The 18,870-nt window shown below is 36.5% G+C and overlaps 1 protein-coding gene across 1 annotated transcript in view; it reads left to right on the top strand.

Moving 5' to 3' along the window:
• DOCK4 (dedicator of cytokinesis 4) overlaps positions 1 to 18,870 on the top strand; it is a 140,014-nt gene that overhangs the window by 36,265 nt on the left and 84,879 nt on the right. The window contains 1 exon segment of the mRNA XM_031061386.1: positions 11,593 to 11,718. Within this exon segment, the coding sequence (XP_030917246.1) occupies positions 11,593 to 11,718 (126 nt within the window).

The following is an 18,870-nucleotide window of genomic DNA, read 5'->3' as shown; positions in this document are numbered from 1 at the left end:
CTTTGCATTCCAGCTGAGCAAGATGCAGAGTCGTAATTTCAGAGCTTGCCAGTAGTCCTCACGGTCAGCTGTATGTTACTGGATCTGTCTGAGATAAATTTGGACGTGAGACTTAAGGAATGGGACACAACTGACCTTTGTTATTATGAGATGGTGGTTTGACTCACAGGAGATGTTGAATTTGCATTTTTTGTTTTCTTTTTTTAATATCAACTTGCTAGCTTTTCTGAATGCTGTCATTCAAAGGGGGGATCAAACTTGAAATCTGAAATGGAGGCTTATGAGTCTATTGTCTCTGTATTCAAATGTTGGTTTTCCCTGTGAAATGTCAATTAGTTGAAATATGATCATAGAAAGATCTCATTTTCAAGGTTCCAGTATATTGTGTTTGTAATGCCTTTCATGTAGCAGACTTCATGCTTCTTTAACTTGATTACAAGCACAATGGTTATCTTGAAAATGTATGTCTAATCATCTTTAGAGGATGACCAAGAAACACATAAAAGCTCATTTATCAAGACGGAAGTTATATGTTTAGCCATTTCTAATTAGATTGTTTTCTCATATAGAATCTAGCCAAATATATACATATATTTAAGGTTTAGAATATCATGGATCTTCTTGGACAATAAATATAAAAATCATGTACTGAAAATAGAAGGATACATTACTGAGTAAGTTTAATGTTTGGCTTCTTAACTATGTTAATCAAATTCATCAAGAAAAACTTATTCTTGGTCATTCTGACTGTCCCTACTCTGTGATACATTGCTAATTCTATTCTTCTCTCATGAAATAAAGTTCACAGTTAAATATGCAGTTCTTAGGAGACATTGGATAAATTTGAATACTCCTAATTATGTGAATATTCAACATGAAAGACGTGGCACATGAATTTTTTTACCTGTTGCAGGAGGCTGGAAACTAAAGGTAGCAAATGGAAGATTAGCTGCATTTTGAAAAGGTTTGTCAGGGTGAGGGAGGCAAATAGGCAAGAGCAGCACAGAATTCCAGCAGTGGATGTGAAGGCTGGGGAGAGAAAGAGGAAGTGAGCAGTAATGCCACTTCAAGCACTGAGCAAGAGAAAGATAAACTATGGAAGGCAATTTATAGCGCGCACATGAAATTCATTCTCCTGTGACTCCTTAGCAGCCTGAAAAAGCACTTGCAAGGTTTTAGCAATATGTTCAGATACTTCTGCTGACACCTCATGGAAAATATTGTTGTTACACTGCTTTTTATTTTTCATTTGCTGTCTTTTTCTGTGATAGTGTTCTGTGGCTGGTTCTGAAGCCTCATTAGCTTTGGCTGCCACCTTGTTGTTGTCAAAAAAGGATAACACCTTGCGTTACAGGGGAGAGATGTCTTTTCTCTCTCTTAGGAACTGTTGTGGGTATGAGCCAGATGTAGGAAAACTTGATTTTTTTTGGTTTATATCACACTTGCCCTTTTCAAATCACCTTGAATACTTAGAAAATACTTAGAAAGGAAGCATGGTAAAAACAACAGCAAAGATGCTTCAGACTATTGTCTGTTCTCTAAGCTTGTTCCCTCTTCATATTCCTGTACAGTTTATTTCAAGTCAGGAGATTTAAAATGCTTTAGTTCCCACAAATTGTTGTGTCCTCCTGCTAAAATAGTTTATCAGATAGTTCATAATATTCTTCAGGAGAAAAAAAAATCTTCCACTTTTTGTGGCAATCTAAAAAGGAACCCAAAATGTACTTTGAGTGTCTTGCATGTAAAATGCATAGTGACATACTATAGCACTTCTATTTACCACTCAATCCCCCACTGCCAAAAACTCACCTTTTCTGCTTCAACTCATGACAGTTCTTAAGTACAGAATCTTCTTGCATCTTATTCTCAGTTTGGATCTAAAAAGGATCAAATAAAGGCAAATGACTGCCATTTGTTTATAAAGCCCAAAAAGGAACAGGGCACAGATGTTCATCCTCTTTCCTCTTCTTGGTGGTACAGGAATGGAAGGAAGGATGCACTCTCATGGATAATTTAGTATCCTTTGCTGAAGTGGGAACTGGAATGTGTTTTCTGTAAGAATTTCTAGCCTAACAGAGTGGAGTAGCAGAGAGTGGATGCAATTCCCATTCACCACTGGTCTTTACAGCTGATGTAAGGTATCACATTACTGGAAAACACCTGGTTGCCTGGTGTAAGAGATCAAATGGATATTGCAAAGGCCAAATTGTACAACCTTTGCTACATTTAGTAGCTTTCTTATTTCTTACATAGAGTTTCTGGTATTTGTGGAATGTCATTATTACACAAACCAGATTTCAGTAATATCTGGAGCAGAGTTTGCTGTAAAATCTATTTTTTTGTATAATTTTTTTCTTAGAATTAGAAGCTGGTTACTTTGTCTTAAATGTTAAATGCAAAAAGCAGGGGAAAACCTAACATTCCTGCATAGACATCACACTTAATTGCATCAATTTTATGAGGAAAATAGCACATTTCTATTTTTGTATCTGTAGAATCAGAGATCTGATTTGGAAAAGGATTTTCAGTCAGTCTTGCATGTCCCAGATGAGCATGCTAATTGCTTGGCTTCTCCAACTTCCCTGCAGCAACTATTCAACTTTGTATATGATCTGAAAATATTCATGATACCATGGGGAAAGTGGAAGTGGCTCTAAAGCCTTCTGAGTAGAACATAATTTTCTTAAGTGTGATCTATATTCATGTCCTCTTACCAATCTCTCAGAGGAGAGATTTAAACCTGGATCTCATGATATATATTAATGTTCTCCCCATTGAGTTACCTGATAAAAATCATATTAAAATGTCCATGAAATGCACTATGAATTTATTTTTCTTCACATTCCTATGAAAAGAAAGACTGAATGACTTACTTTTAAAGGGATGCAAGACATTCTGTTTTACTCTGCTTTTCCCTTTAGGCTCCTAATAGTCTCAAATGTAGGCTTTTCTGTAAATGCTGATTAGGATTTCCTTATAACAAGTCTTGAAAAGTTGCATGTGCCTCATGCAGTAATTCTTGGAAACTGAGGAAGGGATACATGTGCTTTTCAGTTGTGACAGCAAAGGAGATAAAAATCCTTTCATGTCCCATAGAGATTAAATTACTGATGTAAGAAATGATAAACACCTCTGGCTGCTCTGTAGATTTGAACTTGTGTGGAGTCCATGAAAATAACTAATGTAGTGGGAAAGTCCCTGTGCCATTATCTTGGAGTGTTCATGTGAACTAGACAAGAGTGATGTAACCTAATTGCATTTATACTGAATGCAGTGTGGTTTATTCTGTGGTACCAATGCCAAACTTACTTTGCAACTCCACTGGGAACATTGTTAATTATACATTAATTGATGTGAGCGCTTAAAGCTAGAATTCCTTGGTTGAAGCATGGAGAACTTGAAGTCCATGTGTTGACAGATGTTTGCTAACACTACCACCATGAGGAAGGATAATCTGTCATCTTAAGGAGGAAAGCTATTCATCAGATCACACAGTAAGCTAGGCTGGAAGGGTCCTCTGGAAATTGTGCTCCAACACCAGCAGAAAGAGGAACCCACCTTAAAGTGAGATCAAACTTTTTTGAGGTTCATTGAGGTTGCTCATGCAAAGGCAAATAATTTTCATTTTAATTCAAACAATCTAAAGTAAGTTTCATAGAACATCTTTCAGTTTAGGGAACAATTTTACCTCATATGTGGGAGTTTTTTTTCCACAGTATACCTGTCAGCTGCCACTGAGTCTCAGTCTGGCTCAGTGGTCATATAAGGCTTGGCCAGAAAAGACATGAGGTAGAGCAGCCCACTGCATGAACTCATCTGACAAGATGTAAATTCTGGGGCAGGTATGACAATGGAGACAGCTGGTTAGAAACAGTGATATGTGCTTTGGGGCTTCCTCATGCCTGTTCACCTGCATTCAGCAGCCCCTTGGCACTCTGATGATATCATTTCTCCATGGTTACTGTCGAACTCTGAGAAATTTAAGGGAACAAATACTTTGACTGTTTCATTTCCTCTTTTGCAAAAAGTAAGCCTTGGCTTATAAATTCCTTGGTTTGGAGCAGGAAGCCTGTTAGAGTCATTATTTACCTTGCAGGGGAGAAACTGCAGAGTCCCCTTAATCAGGGAGCATCATTTTTTCCCACTTGTGAAATGAAGAGCTACAAGAGATCAAATGCAGCAGGGAATCGCTAGCTCAGTATAAGTTCATAATAAATAAATAAAAAATAAATACAATGCGTATAAAATTATATATATGGATTTATATATATGGCTTAAAATTTATATATAATTAAAATAAAATACATATAAAGTAAAATGAATAAATTAAAAAAAGGAGTAGAGCTGTGGTAACTTGAAGTATTTTCTAGGTAACAGCAGTAATCTATGTTTACGTGACACTGCCCCAGCAGCTCACAGCATTACCACACTCAGAATTGTTGCAAGGAGAGCTTTTTCCTGTGAACCAGCACAAGAAATCTCAGATGGGAAACTAAATGTGCATTCCCTGCTAGGAACAGCTATGAGTTTTAGCCAAAAAGAAGGCATAGGCTTACAATGGAGAATTGTCTGGAGCAATGACTGGGGAACAATGAGGAGGAATGATAGCTGGAGAATGATAACACGAACTTCACTGAGAAGGTAAAACAGAATGAAGTACATAACTTTCAGGCAACTCCTGGGCATATAATTAGAGAAAAGATTTCTGATGTTTGTATTTTATCAACAAGGTTCTCAGGTGTCAGCATTGCTTTGAAATGTATTTTTTATCTTCACATCGCTAACATTTAAACAGCCAGTGCATTTGCTTAGTTACTCTAGTTCTAGGACAATTTAGAAATCTGTCATTTTTAATCTTTGTTTTGTGACAAGGAGATTGTGTATTTGAGTTTGATGTCTTTAAGACTTAGTTGTCACTGAAGGCTGCTGTTTGAAATACATTTAAAATAAGGATACTGCTCTTATGTGCTTCACTAAGTATACAATGAATTAAGGCATTCTTTTTTGTTCTCAAAAAATGCTAAAGCCAAAAGATTACTCGTATAAAGAATTTTGCACATAAAGTGTTGTTCCCAGATCATTTGGCCCTGAAGAGATAAGGGTGTAATAGAGTTAAATTCATGTTGTTTTCAGAGAAGAAAGAAAAAAGTGCCATTGTGGTCCTGCCAGGGAGATCTATTCAGTAGAAACTATGATTTGTTGCTCAAGTTAGTACTGCAATAATAGAATCATAGAATTGTTGAGGCTGAGAAAGGCCTTTAAGATCATGGAGTCCAACCATTAACCCAGGGCTGCAAAGAGAGTCTTTTAAATATCTCCAGGGATAGTGAGCCAAGCACTTCTCTGCGCAGCCTTTTCCAACGCAACTTGTAACTTGAGAGTAGAGATGGACCCCACTTCACTGCAGCCTCCTTTCTGGTGGTTGTAGAGAGGGATAAGGTCTCCCCTCAACTTCCTTTCCTCCAGATTAAACAACCTCAGATCTCCCAGCTGCTTCTCATAAAGACTGTGCTCCAAAACCTTTCACCAACCATGTTGCCCTTCTCTGGACATGCTTCAGCACCTCAGTTTCCTTCCTGTGGTGAAGACCTCAAAACTGAACACAGGATTTGAGGTGAGGACAGGGGAACAAACACTGCCCTGGTCCTGCTGGACACCCTGTTGCTGTCTGTGATTCAAGTGGCTCTCAACTGAAACCCAGAAATTCCTAGCTAAGGCTGCACAATAACAATAGCTGGCTCATATTTCTATCTTGGAGTTGCATTATGTTTTTATAAGCCTTTTCCAAAAATTTGTTCTACTTGTTGGATAGTGTTGACTTCCTTCATTTAATCTACTAAAAGAATACAAAGTCTTCACACTATTTCAAATGATTAGTATAGCACATACACAAGATTCTTCTTCAGAGAATATATTTTTAAGTTCTTTACAATTGTTACCTAGGTTCTTATGTTGGTGGGGATTTGATTTTTAACATTTTGTTCAGGTACCTATTAAACATCTGTTTCCTTTGAAATAAGACTCATAACTGGAATGCAAGTAGCTAAATTTCTAATACAATTCTGTTTCCAAGAAGGACTGAACTTCATGAAGGAGAAAATAGCAAGTGTTTCCTTGGAACCTTTTATTTGCACTAGAAGCAATATAAACCACTTATAATTGCAGAATTGTGTATTTTGCACACTCCACAGTATTCTAGCTAACCATCTAGTTTGTAAAAATGTAATTTAAAAAAGTTTGGTGCAAGATGGTTCACCTTTGCAGTGTAACATTGTAGTGTGCAAATGGGTGCTGACACGCCCAGTGACTTGTTAATAGAAAAGGGCAGCAGTGGCCTTTTATTGTCTTTATAGGGTAGTTTGACTAGATGCTTATAATAGTAACTTAGCCTTTTGGTCCTGTATCCTTCATCCTGTCGTAAGTCTGGCAAGAAATACTTGAGATTCTATCATCTACCCTGTAAAGAAATTCCCAGCCAGTTTTCCTATGACAGCTAAATCTCATTTGCATTTAAGTGTTTCTGTTCCATTTCAGGAAGAAAAAACATCCCTACTTTATACACTTGAGGGCATTTCTGACAAAAGTCTTGACAAAAGAGCTCAAAGAACGCTGTCAAAGTGTTGCAATGGCATTCATGCATTCTTTTTTTAGTGATCTAAACCCCAGAATTTTAAGCTGAGGAGAAGAGGAGTTTGGAGTTTAATTTGATAATTCAAATTAATCAGAATGAAGTCTTCAAAAAGGCCATCAAAGACTGAATCTACCTCTCCTTCTTTACCTCTCTATTCCCAGACTGTAATTTGTGGGATTTTCTACACAGTTTTCTGTGGCCAAGATTTATACAACTGTTTGTCCCAGATCACATTAAATCAGTAAACCATTTGTTTGTGCAAATCTGCTGGTTTTACCTTTACCTTTTTACCTTTGCACTTAAAACACTACTGGAAATTGGAACACCTGTAAGCCCTCAAAAACTTTAACATCTTTAGGCAGCTTTATTTGGACAGATGCCTTATCTTATTACTTTTCTTAAAATACGAACAGTGCTGAATAACATTCTGTCTGAGGTTTGGTTTTTTTTTCCTTCTATCAGTTTTCTGAGCAGCTGCTAGGCATTTTCTTCTTAATACGATCAAGGATTCTCTGCTGCCAGTAGATAGAAGCTGACTGTAAATTATTTCCCCTGCCCCCAGAAGCCCAAATGCAAATAAAGTTGGTCTATAAGCATAATGAACAGATGCCTTTTGTCATTACTAAGTGCAGAAATCAATAATGCAGTACAAAAGCTGTTTGAAGGTAAAATGACAAATCTAACAAAAATCTGAGACGCTTGTTCAGCAGATTGACAATTTTCTGCATTGTCTTTCATCTGAACAATAAAAATAATCTGTCTTGTGTTGAAATTTAGTACAAGTTAATAGTAAGAAATTTCATGTGCTTGCAAAAGAAATAAAAGTATATCTATTTGCAGTTCCTTACAGAGTATTGTTGTAGTGGTTTCAAAACTGGGGTAAATAAAGAATAATAGCTAACACAAGAAATTTTAATTATCACTGGGGAGGTAATTGAAGCTTTTTTCTGAGGGGACAAAGCTAGACTACATACCTTATTAAAAAAATATGCCAGTCCTTCAGAGACTGGATAATCATTTTTGTTATGTGTTAGCTCCTAACGTTCTAGAAATGGCAAACGTATAGTTATGAAGTTGTTGATGGCTCTCAGGTGTGAAATAAATGGTGTAGTGGTCCTATCAGCCACAGTCAGATGGAGTGTATGGTGATATGCTGCAGATCTCTATTTTGCTTTGTCTGTGAACAGCTGTCCCATCACAATATGCTCTGATTTTTTTCTAAAACTAATAATTTTGCTTTGTGCAGTCCCCCTGCTGTTGGCAGGCGTGCAACCCACTAGATGAGGCTGCCCAGAGCCCAATTTAACCCGGCCTACAGCACTCCCAGGAATGGGACATCCACAGTTTCTCGAGGCATCATTTTCCAGTGACTCACCACCCTCACCATAAGGAATTTCTTCCTCACATTTGGTCTGAAGCTCCTCTCTTTTAATTTAAGGGTGATGTGTTTCAGCTTGTGAGTTCCCCTTCAATCTACTTTGTTTTGCAAGGTGCCTGAGGGAGTCCCTCTTAGGCTGAATCTGCACCCTTCTGAAAATCTGAATGTGATGTGTCAGTATGTTTTAAATTATGTTAGTTAATGCTTATTGATATTCCAGTAGCTCAGTTTATAATAAACATACAAACTCCAGGCCCTTGTAAAATGTGAATTATTCCATCTTTTTAAAGTACCTCTTCCTCATGATTTTTATTACATTTGCATGGTTCCTCAGTCATGATGGATGTCTACTTTCTTCTGCAAGTGTATTGCATTTTTACAAACCCATGAACATGGAATTGCTGTGGCTTGCAACTGGCCACAGGCTCTGTGTTTAGCTGACAACAATGTCCTCTTTACCTGTCTGGCTTTGGCTGGCTGGACTTGTCTTACCCTGTGGTGTTCTGACAGGAGATTTGTTCTGACTTGTAAAAGCATATATCTAATGACAAAATAATAAATTTTATCTGCCTTATTATAGCTCTTGCTTAGTTTTGTGCAGTCATGTGGTGTATGTATGCTTTGTATTTAACACATACCTATGACATGTAGTTACTCAGTGTAGAGTTAACTAGCTCTAACCCTAGAGTAAAATGGAACACAGAAGAATAAAGACAAGTGACCATAACACACCTTGGAAGTACTGGCACAGGATGATACTAGAGGCCTGTGGACAGCTCACCAGTGGCCAATTATTGGTCATCGAGTAGTGTGAGCTTGAGAGCAGAGTGAAAGCAGTTCTAGGGGCAACCCTTTGATATTTGTTCCTTTTGCCCATCTCAACATCCTGAAAGTAAGAAATTCTGGGGAATTCAGGCAACCTATTCTGTAATGTGGGCATCACACCTCAGTAACAGTATGCCTCTTATGATTTTAGGTCCTTAATGGAGGGTAGCCTGGGTGTCTTGCAAAATTAGTGGAGTTTTGACAGAGCAATCTGAATGCTTACCTGGGTATTCCGTTCTTTTCATTGATTATGTAAAGTACATGTGCTCCCAGCTTTAGCATTTTACCAGATTTATCCGTTCTACTTCTCATCAATTCCCTTTTGTTTGACAGCTTTGTTTGACAGGGTCCTCAGTGGCAAAACTGTTAACTTGAAGACTTGATTTTTGGAGGTCCTTCAGATTTCCTTCTCTGTGCATCCTTGATTTGTTTCCATTCTGGTTGACTTTCATTCTTTCCTATTAACTGGCCTCTTTACACCATATAACATTTTTAAGTAACTTTGCTATCTGTAATCCAGTTTCCTCATTTTTCTGGAAAGCTGGGGAATGCATGCCATTTATATTCCAAAGATGTATTTAAACTATAGGTAAAATGACTAACCTGTGTCGCAGGTGTGTTCACTGAGAGATTTCTTGATGCTTTTGGATGTATAAAGATGACTCTTCATTCTCCAACAATGAATGCAATGAAATACAGAGCTCTATATCTTTCTTGCCTTGCATGAGCAAGTGCTTCATATTCTTGACAGATAGCTTTTTTCTGAAGTTAAAACTCTTTAGCCATTGATGAGGGTTTTTTGACATCTGATTTTAAAGTTAAATAAAATTCTTCAAGGGAATCTGTGAAATTTGTACTGAAAGAAAATTGAATTTGGAGTCTTCAGCCTTTGTTTAGAAAACACAGTAACTTTACACCAGGTGGTGTACAATATCTGATTAATGCTGTTGTGGTTGATGTGATCTGTAACAATAGCAAATGGGTTTTTTTCAGGTTTCCAAGGAAACAGTGCAATGGGGGCATATGAGGGCATGATTATACATGTGTATGTATAACAATTTCTTAAAATATAAAAGCAGCAAGATTTGGGGGTGGACTAAATATCCATATTTATCAGGAAGCTATACCCAGCCTAGCTCTTCCCATACAGCAATGAAAAACCTTACACCTGCTCTAACAGAGCCTGAATTTTGCTTTGTACCAAGCTTCTGTACTGTCAGCTAGCTATGGTGTGGTTTCTCTCACCTGCCCAAATAATGATTGTCACTTCTTCCTAAAGGTCATTCACTGTATAACCATAGAACAAATTCCCCTACAAAAATAATTAATATCTATGGCATTAAATACAGTCCTTAAAATAGAAAAGACTTCACTGAATGCTTTTCCTTGTAAGATTTGTTTATGTACCCAGTTGGAGATGTGTAGGCGAGCTGTTTTTCATGAGAAGGAAGGTTTGGTCAGAGTATCACATTCTCTGGAGTTGCCAAAATAAGAAAATGTAAGTATAGGTAAGGGGAAAAATATAAAAGTTGTCATGGTAATTATATATCTGATCTGCAGGAGCCTGGACTGGCAGTACATAGTACAGAGTTTTGAGCCCTGATTTTAGGAACTGCCAGACTCCAAGTAAATTTATTCAGTAAACGAACAGTAATACGATTGTAGTGAAAATTTCTTTCAAAGCCAAAAGGATTGATGACCTTGTTGTTCAGTCTGTGTTGTACATGTTATTTGCTTCATCTTAATCTCGAGTTCGTTCTGACTCTTCTTCTGAGTTGTCTATCTCCAGTTGTTGAGTGCATACAAAGAGTTTGCTTTTATCTTCTCCTTGATCTGTATGTTGACACAGAATATGCCGTAGTAATGCTGAAGGTCAGGCAAGATTAATCTTTACAAGCTGTATCATTCTGACACTTGCCTCAGTGATTATATTTGCAACAACCAAAAGGCATGCCTGTTGCTTTTGTTAATCTCAACTGTAATGAAGTATGCTCTTTGCAATTTATCTGTATACTGCAGATGTAGTAGAGGAAGTTATGCTTCTTTGGTTCCAGGGGAATAAAAATTGGAAAATTATTATATGGCCACTCTTGCATTTTGCATGTCTTCTGGCAAACGTAAGAAAGAATATGATTGATTAAATCTGATAAATGTTGAACAAAAATTGTAATTTTAGTCCTTATGAAATTACTGTTCCTAAGAATACCAATTATGCTATATTAGCTTACTAGAATATTTTTCTTCAGATTTTGGATAAATAAATTGTATAACTCTGTATGAGGTGATATAAAGTGATGCACTGTGATGAGACTTCTGTGTTTCACCCATAGCTCAGGGTGAAAATTGCATGTGTACTTTTTCTTGCTTGTCAGTAAAGGCAGGGTTGTGTTGAAGGAAGTGAAAAATTAAAATGGTAGCAAGTACTCTGATTGAAATTTCTCCAAATTAACCTCTTTCTAGTTCTCTTTTTAGTTAAAATATTAGTCCATTCCTACTGATATAATTTTCCTTCATGTCATTGTGGTTCAATTACACATCAGTAATAATTTGCTTATGTTTTCATAGGTAGTTGTTTTCAAGTTTTTACTGATTTTTTGATGTTGATACCCTTCACAAATACACTTGAGAACTGAAGTGGGTTGGCTTCCTCTGAATTTCCTGTTCTCAAGAATGCATATATACTTGCAAATATATAAAATTTTTAAGAAGCAATTTGTTTGAATGTCTAATTTTTCATTGTTTTTCTCTTCTTTTTCAGGTCTGGCAGTTTCTCTTCAGTTGCTTCATGGAGACATAGAACAAATTAGGAGGGAGTATACATCCAGATTTACCCATGGAGTATCCATAACAAGGAAGCTAGGTTTTTCCAATATTATAATGCCTGGTAAGTTAAAGAGAAAACTATCCTGATAAGCAGTAAAAGAAAGAACTTAGGAGAAATTACTTGATTTTCAAATGCATACTGTGTTCTGAAACTTCTTAAACGGTTCCTGAGACTTTTATATTACCATTTTTTCATAAAGATAGCAGAAAACTGTGTCCCAGTGGCCCCATTACATTATATTTGTAGTTGCTATGCCAGTGTCAAAAAGCTTATGGCTCTAGCAGTCTGTTTTGAGAGATGGAACCCCACTTTATAGAAATGAAGATGACTGAATGCAAGATTGCTGAGCTCTATGCAGGTAAAAAGATAACCAGCAGAACCAATTCATGGGAGCTGGTAGCTTTTTAAATAAAGACTCACAGAATTTCACTGGTACTGTACAGCTGCTTTCATGAGGTTTGTGTCTCCAATACTGGAAATTACTGGAAATGGACAATAATATAGATGTAGAGACTTCATTTTGTGTATATTATATGACAGAATAGACAAATACTTAAACCAATGCTAAGGAAGGTGCAAAGATTGTGTCAGTGTGACTGTGAAGAAGCAAATATGGGAAGAAGATCGCAGAACAATTTATAACTACATCCCTGAATTAAATTTTGTAAACGTTCAGTGGGTTGCTGAAAATTAGTAAGCAAATGTCTCTTTAAAGGAAAAGCATACTTTCAAGCAGATCAGTTTGGCATGATTATGGTGTTATGTTGTTGCTGAGAAATGTTGCAGGGAGGAGCTCACATCTTCATTTCAGCTGAGTCCACGCATACAGTCTTGACTTTCTCAAATGTAAATCATCCCCATGACTTTCAGATTTTTAATAGGGACTATCTTCTTCATATAAAGATCTGTCTTTGCATTCCTGTGGACCTAAATCAGAAGTAAACTAGGGTTCAGAGGCAAGAATAAATAAACTTTCATACTTCACTAATCGAGGAGGTCTTAAACAGGCATTTGAAACTCAGTAATGAGGCTCAGCTTTAGCTGTGGGCATGTATTTCTCTTGAACTTCTGCCTGAAACTTGACAACTGAGAATTCACTCTTGTGTGCTTACTGCCAATTAAACATCTGTCCTTCTGCATCCTTGATCAGCACTACTGGTCACTTAAAACATGCACATAGCACAAGTTAATAAAACAGTTTCAGCACTACAATGATAATGGGATAACTACAGTATTTAGAATAATGAAATGCGTAAGTCAGGTGCCATTTAAATTGAAGTTAGTTTCTATATATATACCTAATGGAAGCAATTCAGTTGACATTTTATGGCTTATTAGCTAGGCTTTATTTGTTGTCTTACTGTTGGATTTGAAATTTGAATAAAATGGGTGTTGTAGATAGTCTGGCAGACAGCAGTGGAAGCAGCTTTACTGAGCACACTGTAACTCCCATTAGCAATCATTTCCCCAGTTATCTATGATTTAGTGACCTGCTGCTCTGTGTTATCAAATTTGCTGTGTTCTATAAATAGATCTCTTATCCCTTCATTTTCCACTTGAGAAATAATGCAATGTACTAAACTGCAAGAAACATGTTATAGCAGAGTACAGTGTAATCAGCTGCTGGAGGAGTTTCTTGACTCAGTTTCAAAGGTTTATGCAGGTTCACTTTGTCACTGTTTTAGTTTAAAAAAGAATATATGGGTTCTGGTATACTGCTTTCTCAGTCCAATTGTATGCATGCATTAATGAGTTTAAATAATGTACAACTTCTGTGTTTGCTGGCATAGAAGGGATTTCTCCTAAAGAGAAATAATAATCTCAGTCTTGAAATTATGAGTTTCAAGGACTAACCAGAGTAGTATGCCCTAGGCCCTGAAATGCCCTCAGCAACCCAGCCTTTGAAATGCTTTTTTAATTTAAAGCTCCCTTTTCATTCTATTTATCTTCTAGTGGGTTTTTTTCTCCACAGATAAATTAGAGAACTTCATCTTTTGCCACTAGAAATGGTTATTAATTAGATCTTATTTTATATTTTTGTTGAAAGGGTGTTGCTGTGGCTAATTAGCACTTAGGTTAGTGTTGTGAATAAGACTCTCTTGAATTATTCAATAAGAAGTGCTTCGTGCTGCTAAACTGCAGTATCTCTCTTAGAAAAGCCGTATTTTAAGTCTCTCTCCTATTCTGGTGTATTTAAACTCTCTCTGACCTTCCTTTTTTGTCATACCAATCCTTTTCTCTGTGGAGGTTTTGCTGTGAAAAGTAACTGGGATCAGCATACGTGCCAAACCAGAATTGACAATAATAGTGCATGTTTTTATAGAGTAATGCTTTTTGTGTCACTGCAGCTTGACAGGCTGAAGCCACAAAATACACTATCCAGGACCCTTGGAATTTCTTAATGAAGCACTCCAAGTGTTTTAGGAAATGAAGTAGATGGATGGAAAAAAGTATATGGCTATGATTTTAAAAGGCTGTGAAATAGCTAACTTATTTTATTCTAGCCAACAAAAGAAGGGCAAGTAGTGCAAGTGTCAACCTGTGAAGATAATCAATATGCATTTTGCAGGTTTGACCAGGATTTCAGGGCAGACTCCGTGCAAGCATTGGTAAATTCTCTTCCAGCATTCTAGTGTGGTTGTCTGCAGATATACAGCCAATACTCTCAGGAAGCTTTGTATGACATTGGTGGACACCTGTGCTCGCACACTGAGTTTCTGTGTTCACCATTTCCTGACAACTACATCATTACTTAGTATATAAAAATTCAGCATTTGATATTTACAAATGTAGTATACTTTTGAGGAGCATTCTAAGTTAAATGCATAATAGGTAATGAAATGTGAAAGCCCTTTATCTATGCATACTTTTACCAGCTTTATTGCTATTTTATGTAGTTCAGTATTAGGGAATCTCTTTTCAAATTTGACTTAGAGCACCTGTATCAGTGCATGCCTTCAGTGCTGTTCATGCTCATGTGTTATACATGTGCATGTACATGTTCTTTGGTACCATTTTGGAAAATACCTAATTCTGTAAATAAGCCTGATGACTAATATGTGTTGCCTGAAGCTTTTAGAACTGGAATAAACCCTAACACAGCTGTTTGTCTAAATGAGGACTTAACTGGCTTCACTAGATGCCCACTCTCCCAGTTGTAAATAGACTAAACTTTTGTATGGTAAGCATACATACAGGTGCATGTCTTCCTTTGTTGTGCATTTCAGATCAGAACTGCATCTGCTTTACTTTACTTTCAGCTACACTGTTCTTAACTGTGCAAAGTCTATTACTGGGAGTTTACTGGTAGTTGTTGCCTTAACTACTTGGTATATTCAAAGACAAAATCCATTCAGTGTCATATATAAGCATTTAAAATAATCTCATCATCTTCCCGTAGAATACTTTTTTCACTAAGCAATTCAGTGAGGTCCAAGCCTTCCTTCCTGGAATTTTACCTACAAACTTCCTCTATGTAGCTTTGTCTGTAGTAATATGACAAGATAATTCTGGCTTAAAACAGCTATAGATTTGATTTTGAAAGGCTCTGTGACTTAGAGACAGCAGATCGAAATGTCTTTATCCATAAAATGTACTTTGGTGTTTAAACAATTGGCCTGTTGGCTGTCATCTCAAAAGAATTTCTCAGGTGGATATCAGTTAGCTATCCTTTTTTCAGCTTATGATCTGAACTGGTGCCATTACCGCCGCTGCTAGCTGATCACCACGTGCTTTGATTTAAGGATAAGAGTTAATATTTCTTCCTGTCCATCTAAATTATTAAACTCATATGGTATTAGAAGAGGTTAAAGAATTGGTGCATCCCTACAACGGCTCTACATTGACCAGTGTTTATCTGGACAATGTAGAACCAGTGACCTGTACACAAGCTTAGAGTGATATCTGAACTGGTATCTAGAGCTGGGCTAGTCAGTCCTGACTGGAGAAGTCTTGGCTTGTAATACTTAACCTGGAATTTTTTGGTCCTTTTCTATTTCTGTGATAAATTTTGACAAATATCATTGCTAAAAATTCTACATGCAGCTGTACTATTAATTTTTGTAGAGTAACTTTCATTCTTTCAAACTTATTTGTCCAAGATTACAAGGTGCATTTTGTTTCAACATTGTCTTTTTCTTTTTTGCATTTTCTGCTCATTTAGCAGATAAAATGAGGTGCCTGGGATATTACCGTGCTTTTAAGTTTCCTATGTTAAGCTTTCATATGCTCAATTTAGGAAAAGTAACTGAATTTTTTTCCCATCACATCTGCATTGCTTTATGTTTGTCACCTTTTAACTTCATTAGATGTCCTTTTGCTGTCCAGTTACATCTCCTCAGATCCTGTCCTTCAAAGCTGCTGAATGTACTAGTCATGCTTTCATCTGGATTATTAAAAGGTTTTTTCATGTCGAAGTACACAGTCACCAACCTTTCTTACTATTTTCAGAAGCTTTTAAAAATAAAACTAGAAATAGAATCTTTGTCTTTTTATACAAATGGTGTCACAAAATGCTATCTTTGTGATAACCTTCATTATCAATTATGTGATTTTTGACTAGACACAGTCATTCTTTCAAAGCATAGAAAAAGGTTCTGCAAAAATGTAAAGGAAGCTATGGAATAGGTTGTCCTCATCATGGTAAGTGTCTGTATCTACCAGTGAGCTTGGAATTAGTAAAGAGCTGTTGCTTCTAGGAGAAGAAATCTATATCTGACACACTTCAACATTTTTCTCCCTTTAGCAGTGGAGTGAATTTTTCCAAACTTTTCTTTATACTATATGAAGTACAAACAATTTAAATTTAACTTCTGCCACTGGATAAATTAGTTTCACAAAATATGTTTGAGCAATATGGTGGAGTAAAGGCACACCCTGCATTTTGACCTTTCACAAAACTGTAGCGCTCTAGGAGGAATATCCTCTGCTTTTCAAATCCTATTTTAATACTATTTAAAAACTTTAATCCTATCTGTTGAAGGAATTAACATTTATACAAGTCACTGGAGAAAAGAAGGGCATGATGTATTTGGTTAGACAAGTGCAAGGAACTTGTGTATTGTTTTCCTTCTCCTTTCCATCTCCTCTGTCTTATTTTTTTAGTCAATTAGAAACTGAAGGGGAAAAAATAGAAGAAAACTATGGAAAGGGAAGACAAGCCAGAATTTAATTGTACTTCCCTTGATATAAAATCTCTGGAAATGAAGAATGGGGAAAAGAGTCTTCTGCAGTTTGTGGTATTTGAAGAATAAGCTGGCTTTCTACTGAGTATAGAATAAGTAGCAGTGATGCATGGGAGGTGTATGCAAGGATAGTTATGGCTTGGAAGCTTTTCTTTGATAAACTGGGTAAGGAACACTGGCAAACCAACAAATTAATGTTTTAGCTCTGGTAAAGCAAACAGTCTTTCAAAATTGTGTTGGAAATATTTTCTTTATTTTGAAGTTAGACAAAGTCAACAAGTCAGTTTTCTGTTGAAAAGTTTGCAAGGTTTTTATTCTTTGCTTGTTTAAAACAGCTTGTTTTACATCTCATTGTTAGAAGGAAGAGGAAAAAAGTCACAGAACAATTGGGTATTACATGGTAAATGTACAATCCATTTGAGATATGAAAGTATTTGAGAATTCCTTGTAAAGGGCATTTCATTTGCTTAAACAGATGTTTTCTGGTGAGTGTGTCTTAGAGCTTGTTGAATGTTTCCGCAGTAAAGCTGAAAATGCAGATAATGTTTTATTAAAAAATGAAAGTAAAGTAACTGAAGAGAATACTAAAAAAATCAGTTTATTCATCTCTGATTTAAATGCCAAAGTCTAATTAATCCAATAATAAAAAGGCAGTGGTATTACCAAAGTGACCAATGCTCCCAAAATCCTAACATATACAGAGTTGTTTTAATTAAGTTTCCCATATATAACCAAGAACACCAGTCATAATATATAAACTAGCTGCTAAATAATAAAAATAGTAGAAAATAAATAGTAGAAATTGCCTTAATTTTTTTCTGCCTATTCCCTATAATATACCTAAATACAGACACACAACCTGCCCCAAATAGTTCTTTGTCAAGTGTCACCCAGAAGGTCTCAGTCTGAGTTTTTCTTTGTATGTATATATTTAAGCACTAAATAAAAGATTTTTTTGTTCTAGAGTCATGTGTGTATATTACTTATAAATATTTTGGATGTGTGCAAAACTTGCTTGGTTGTTCTTTGCCTCAGTGATGGAGAAGTGAAGGTATGCTCAGTGGGGAAAAAGCACTGAACAGACAGCTGAATGGTGGCTGTCACAGTCTTTAAAACTCAAACATGTTCACTGGCAGCTTCAAGCATGTCAATGAGATTTGCCCCCCTTTTTGAAAGTGCTGAATATATTCCCTGATAAGCAGCCAGTCAGTCTTTCAGTATCTTCTAAAATGCAAAACAAAAAGGAAATTGTTTCAGTAATGGGATTTCATTTCCTACAGTGATGAAATTCTTTGTGAAATGCAGCATGCCTGTGTGTCCTCCTGAGCTGCTGTCGTTAAGAATGCCCTTCTCTCAGATAACATTCTTCTGTATTACAATTTTCACGAATGATCCCAGATTGCTTAACTTGATTTTTTTAAAATTAATTTTTGTTTTTAAATTAAATGTATAAGAAATAAGGAAGGGAGGGCAAGAGAAAAGAGCAGTTGAGTGAAGACATGCTAGTCAAACTAAAGGACAACAGGGAAATGCAGAAGCAGTGAAAGTATGAATAGGTGTGCTGGCAAGAATATTGGGATGTTGCCCAGTTGTGTAGTGATGGGGTCAGGAAGGCTAAGGCAAAGTTGGAGCTAAATCAGTAAGGGAATGCAAAGAAAAATAAGAACTTCTGTAGGTATTTCAGCCAGAAAAGAAAATAAAAGCATACTCCTTTTGATCAACATGACTGGTAAACTGGTCTCAGCAAATGAGAAGAAAATATTTTTGCCTCAGTCTTCACTGTAAGTCTCTCTTCTCAACCTCTCAGATCTCTGGATCTCGAGGCAGGGACTGAAGGGAGCAAAGTTCCTTCCTCTGTAGGAAAACAGTAACCACCTGAGGAATCTGAACATCCTTAAGTCTGTGTAACATGGCAAGATGCATCCCAGGGTCCTGAGGGAATTGGCTGATGTAGTTGCCAAGCCACCCTTCCATGATATTTGAAAAGTCATGGCAGTCACATGGAGTACCCAGTGATTGTAAAAAAGGA

The sequence above is a fragment of the Geospiza fortis genome, unplaced genomic scaffold (genome assembly GCF_000277835.1).
Source record: "Geospiza fortis unplaced genomic scaffold, GeoFor_1.0 scaffold429, whole genome shotgun sequence".
Classification (NCBI taxonomy): Eukaryota; Metazoa; Chordata; class Aves; order Passeriformes; family Thraupidae; genus Geospiza; species Geospiza fortis.
This window is presented reverse-complemented; position numbering and strand designations above follow the sequence as displayed.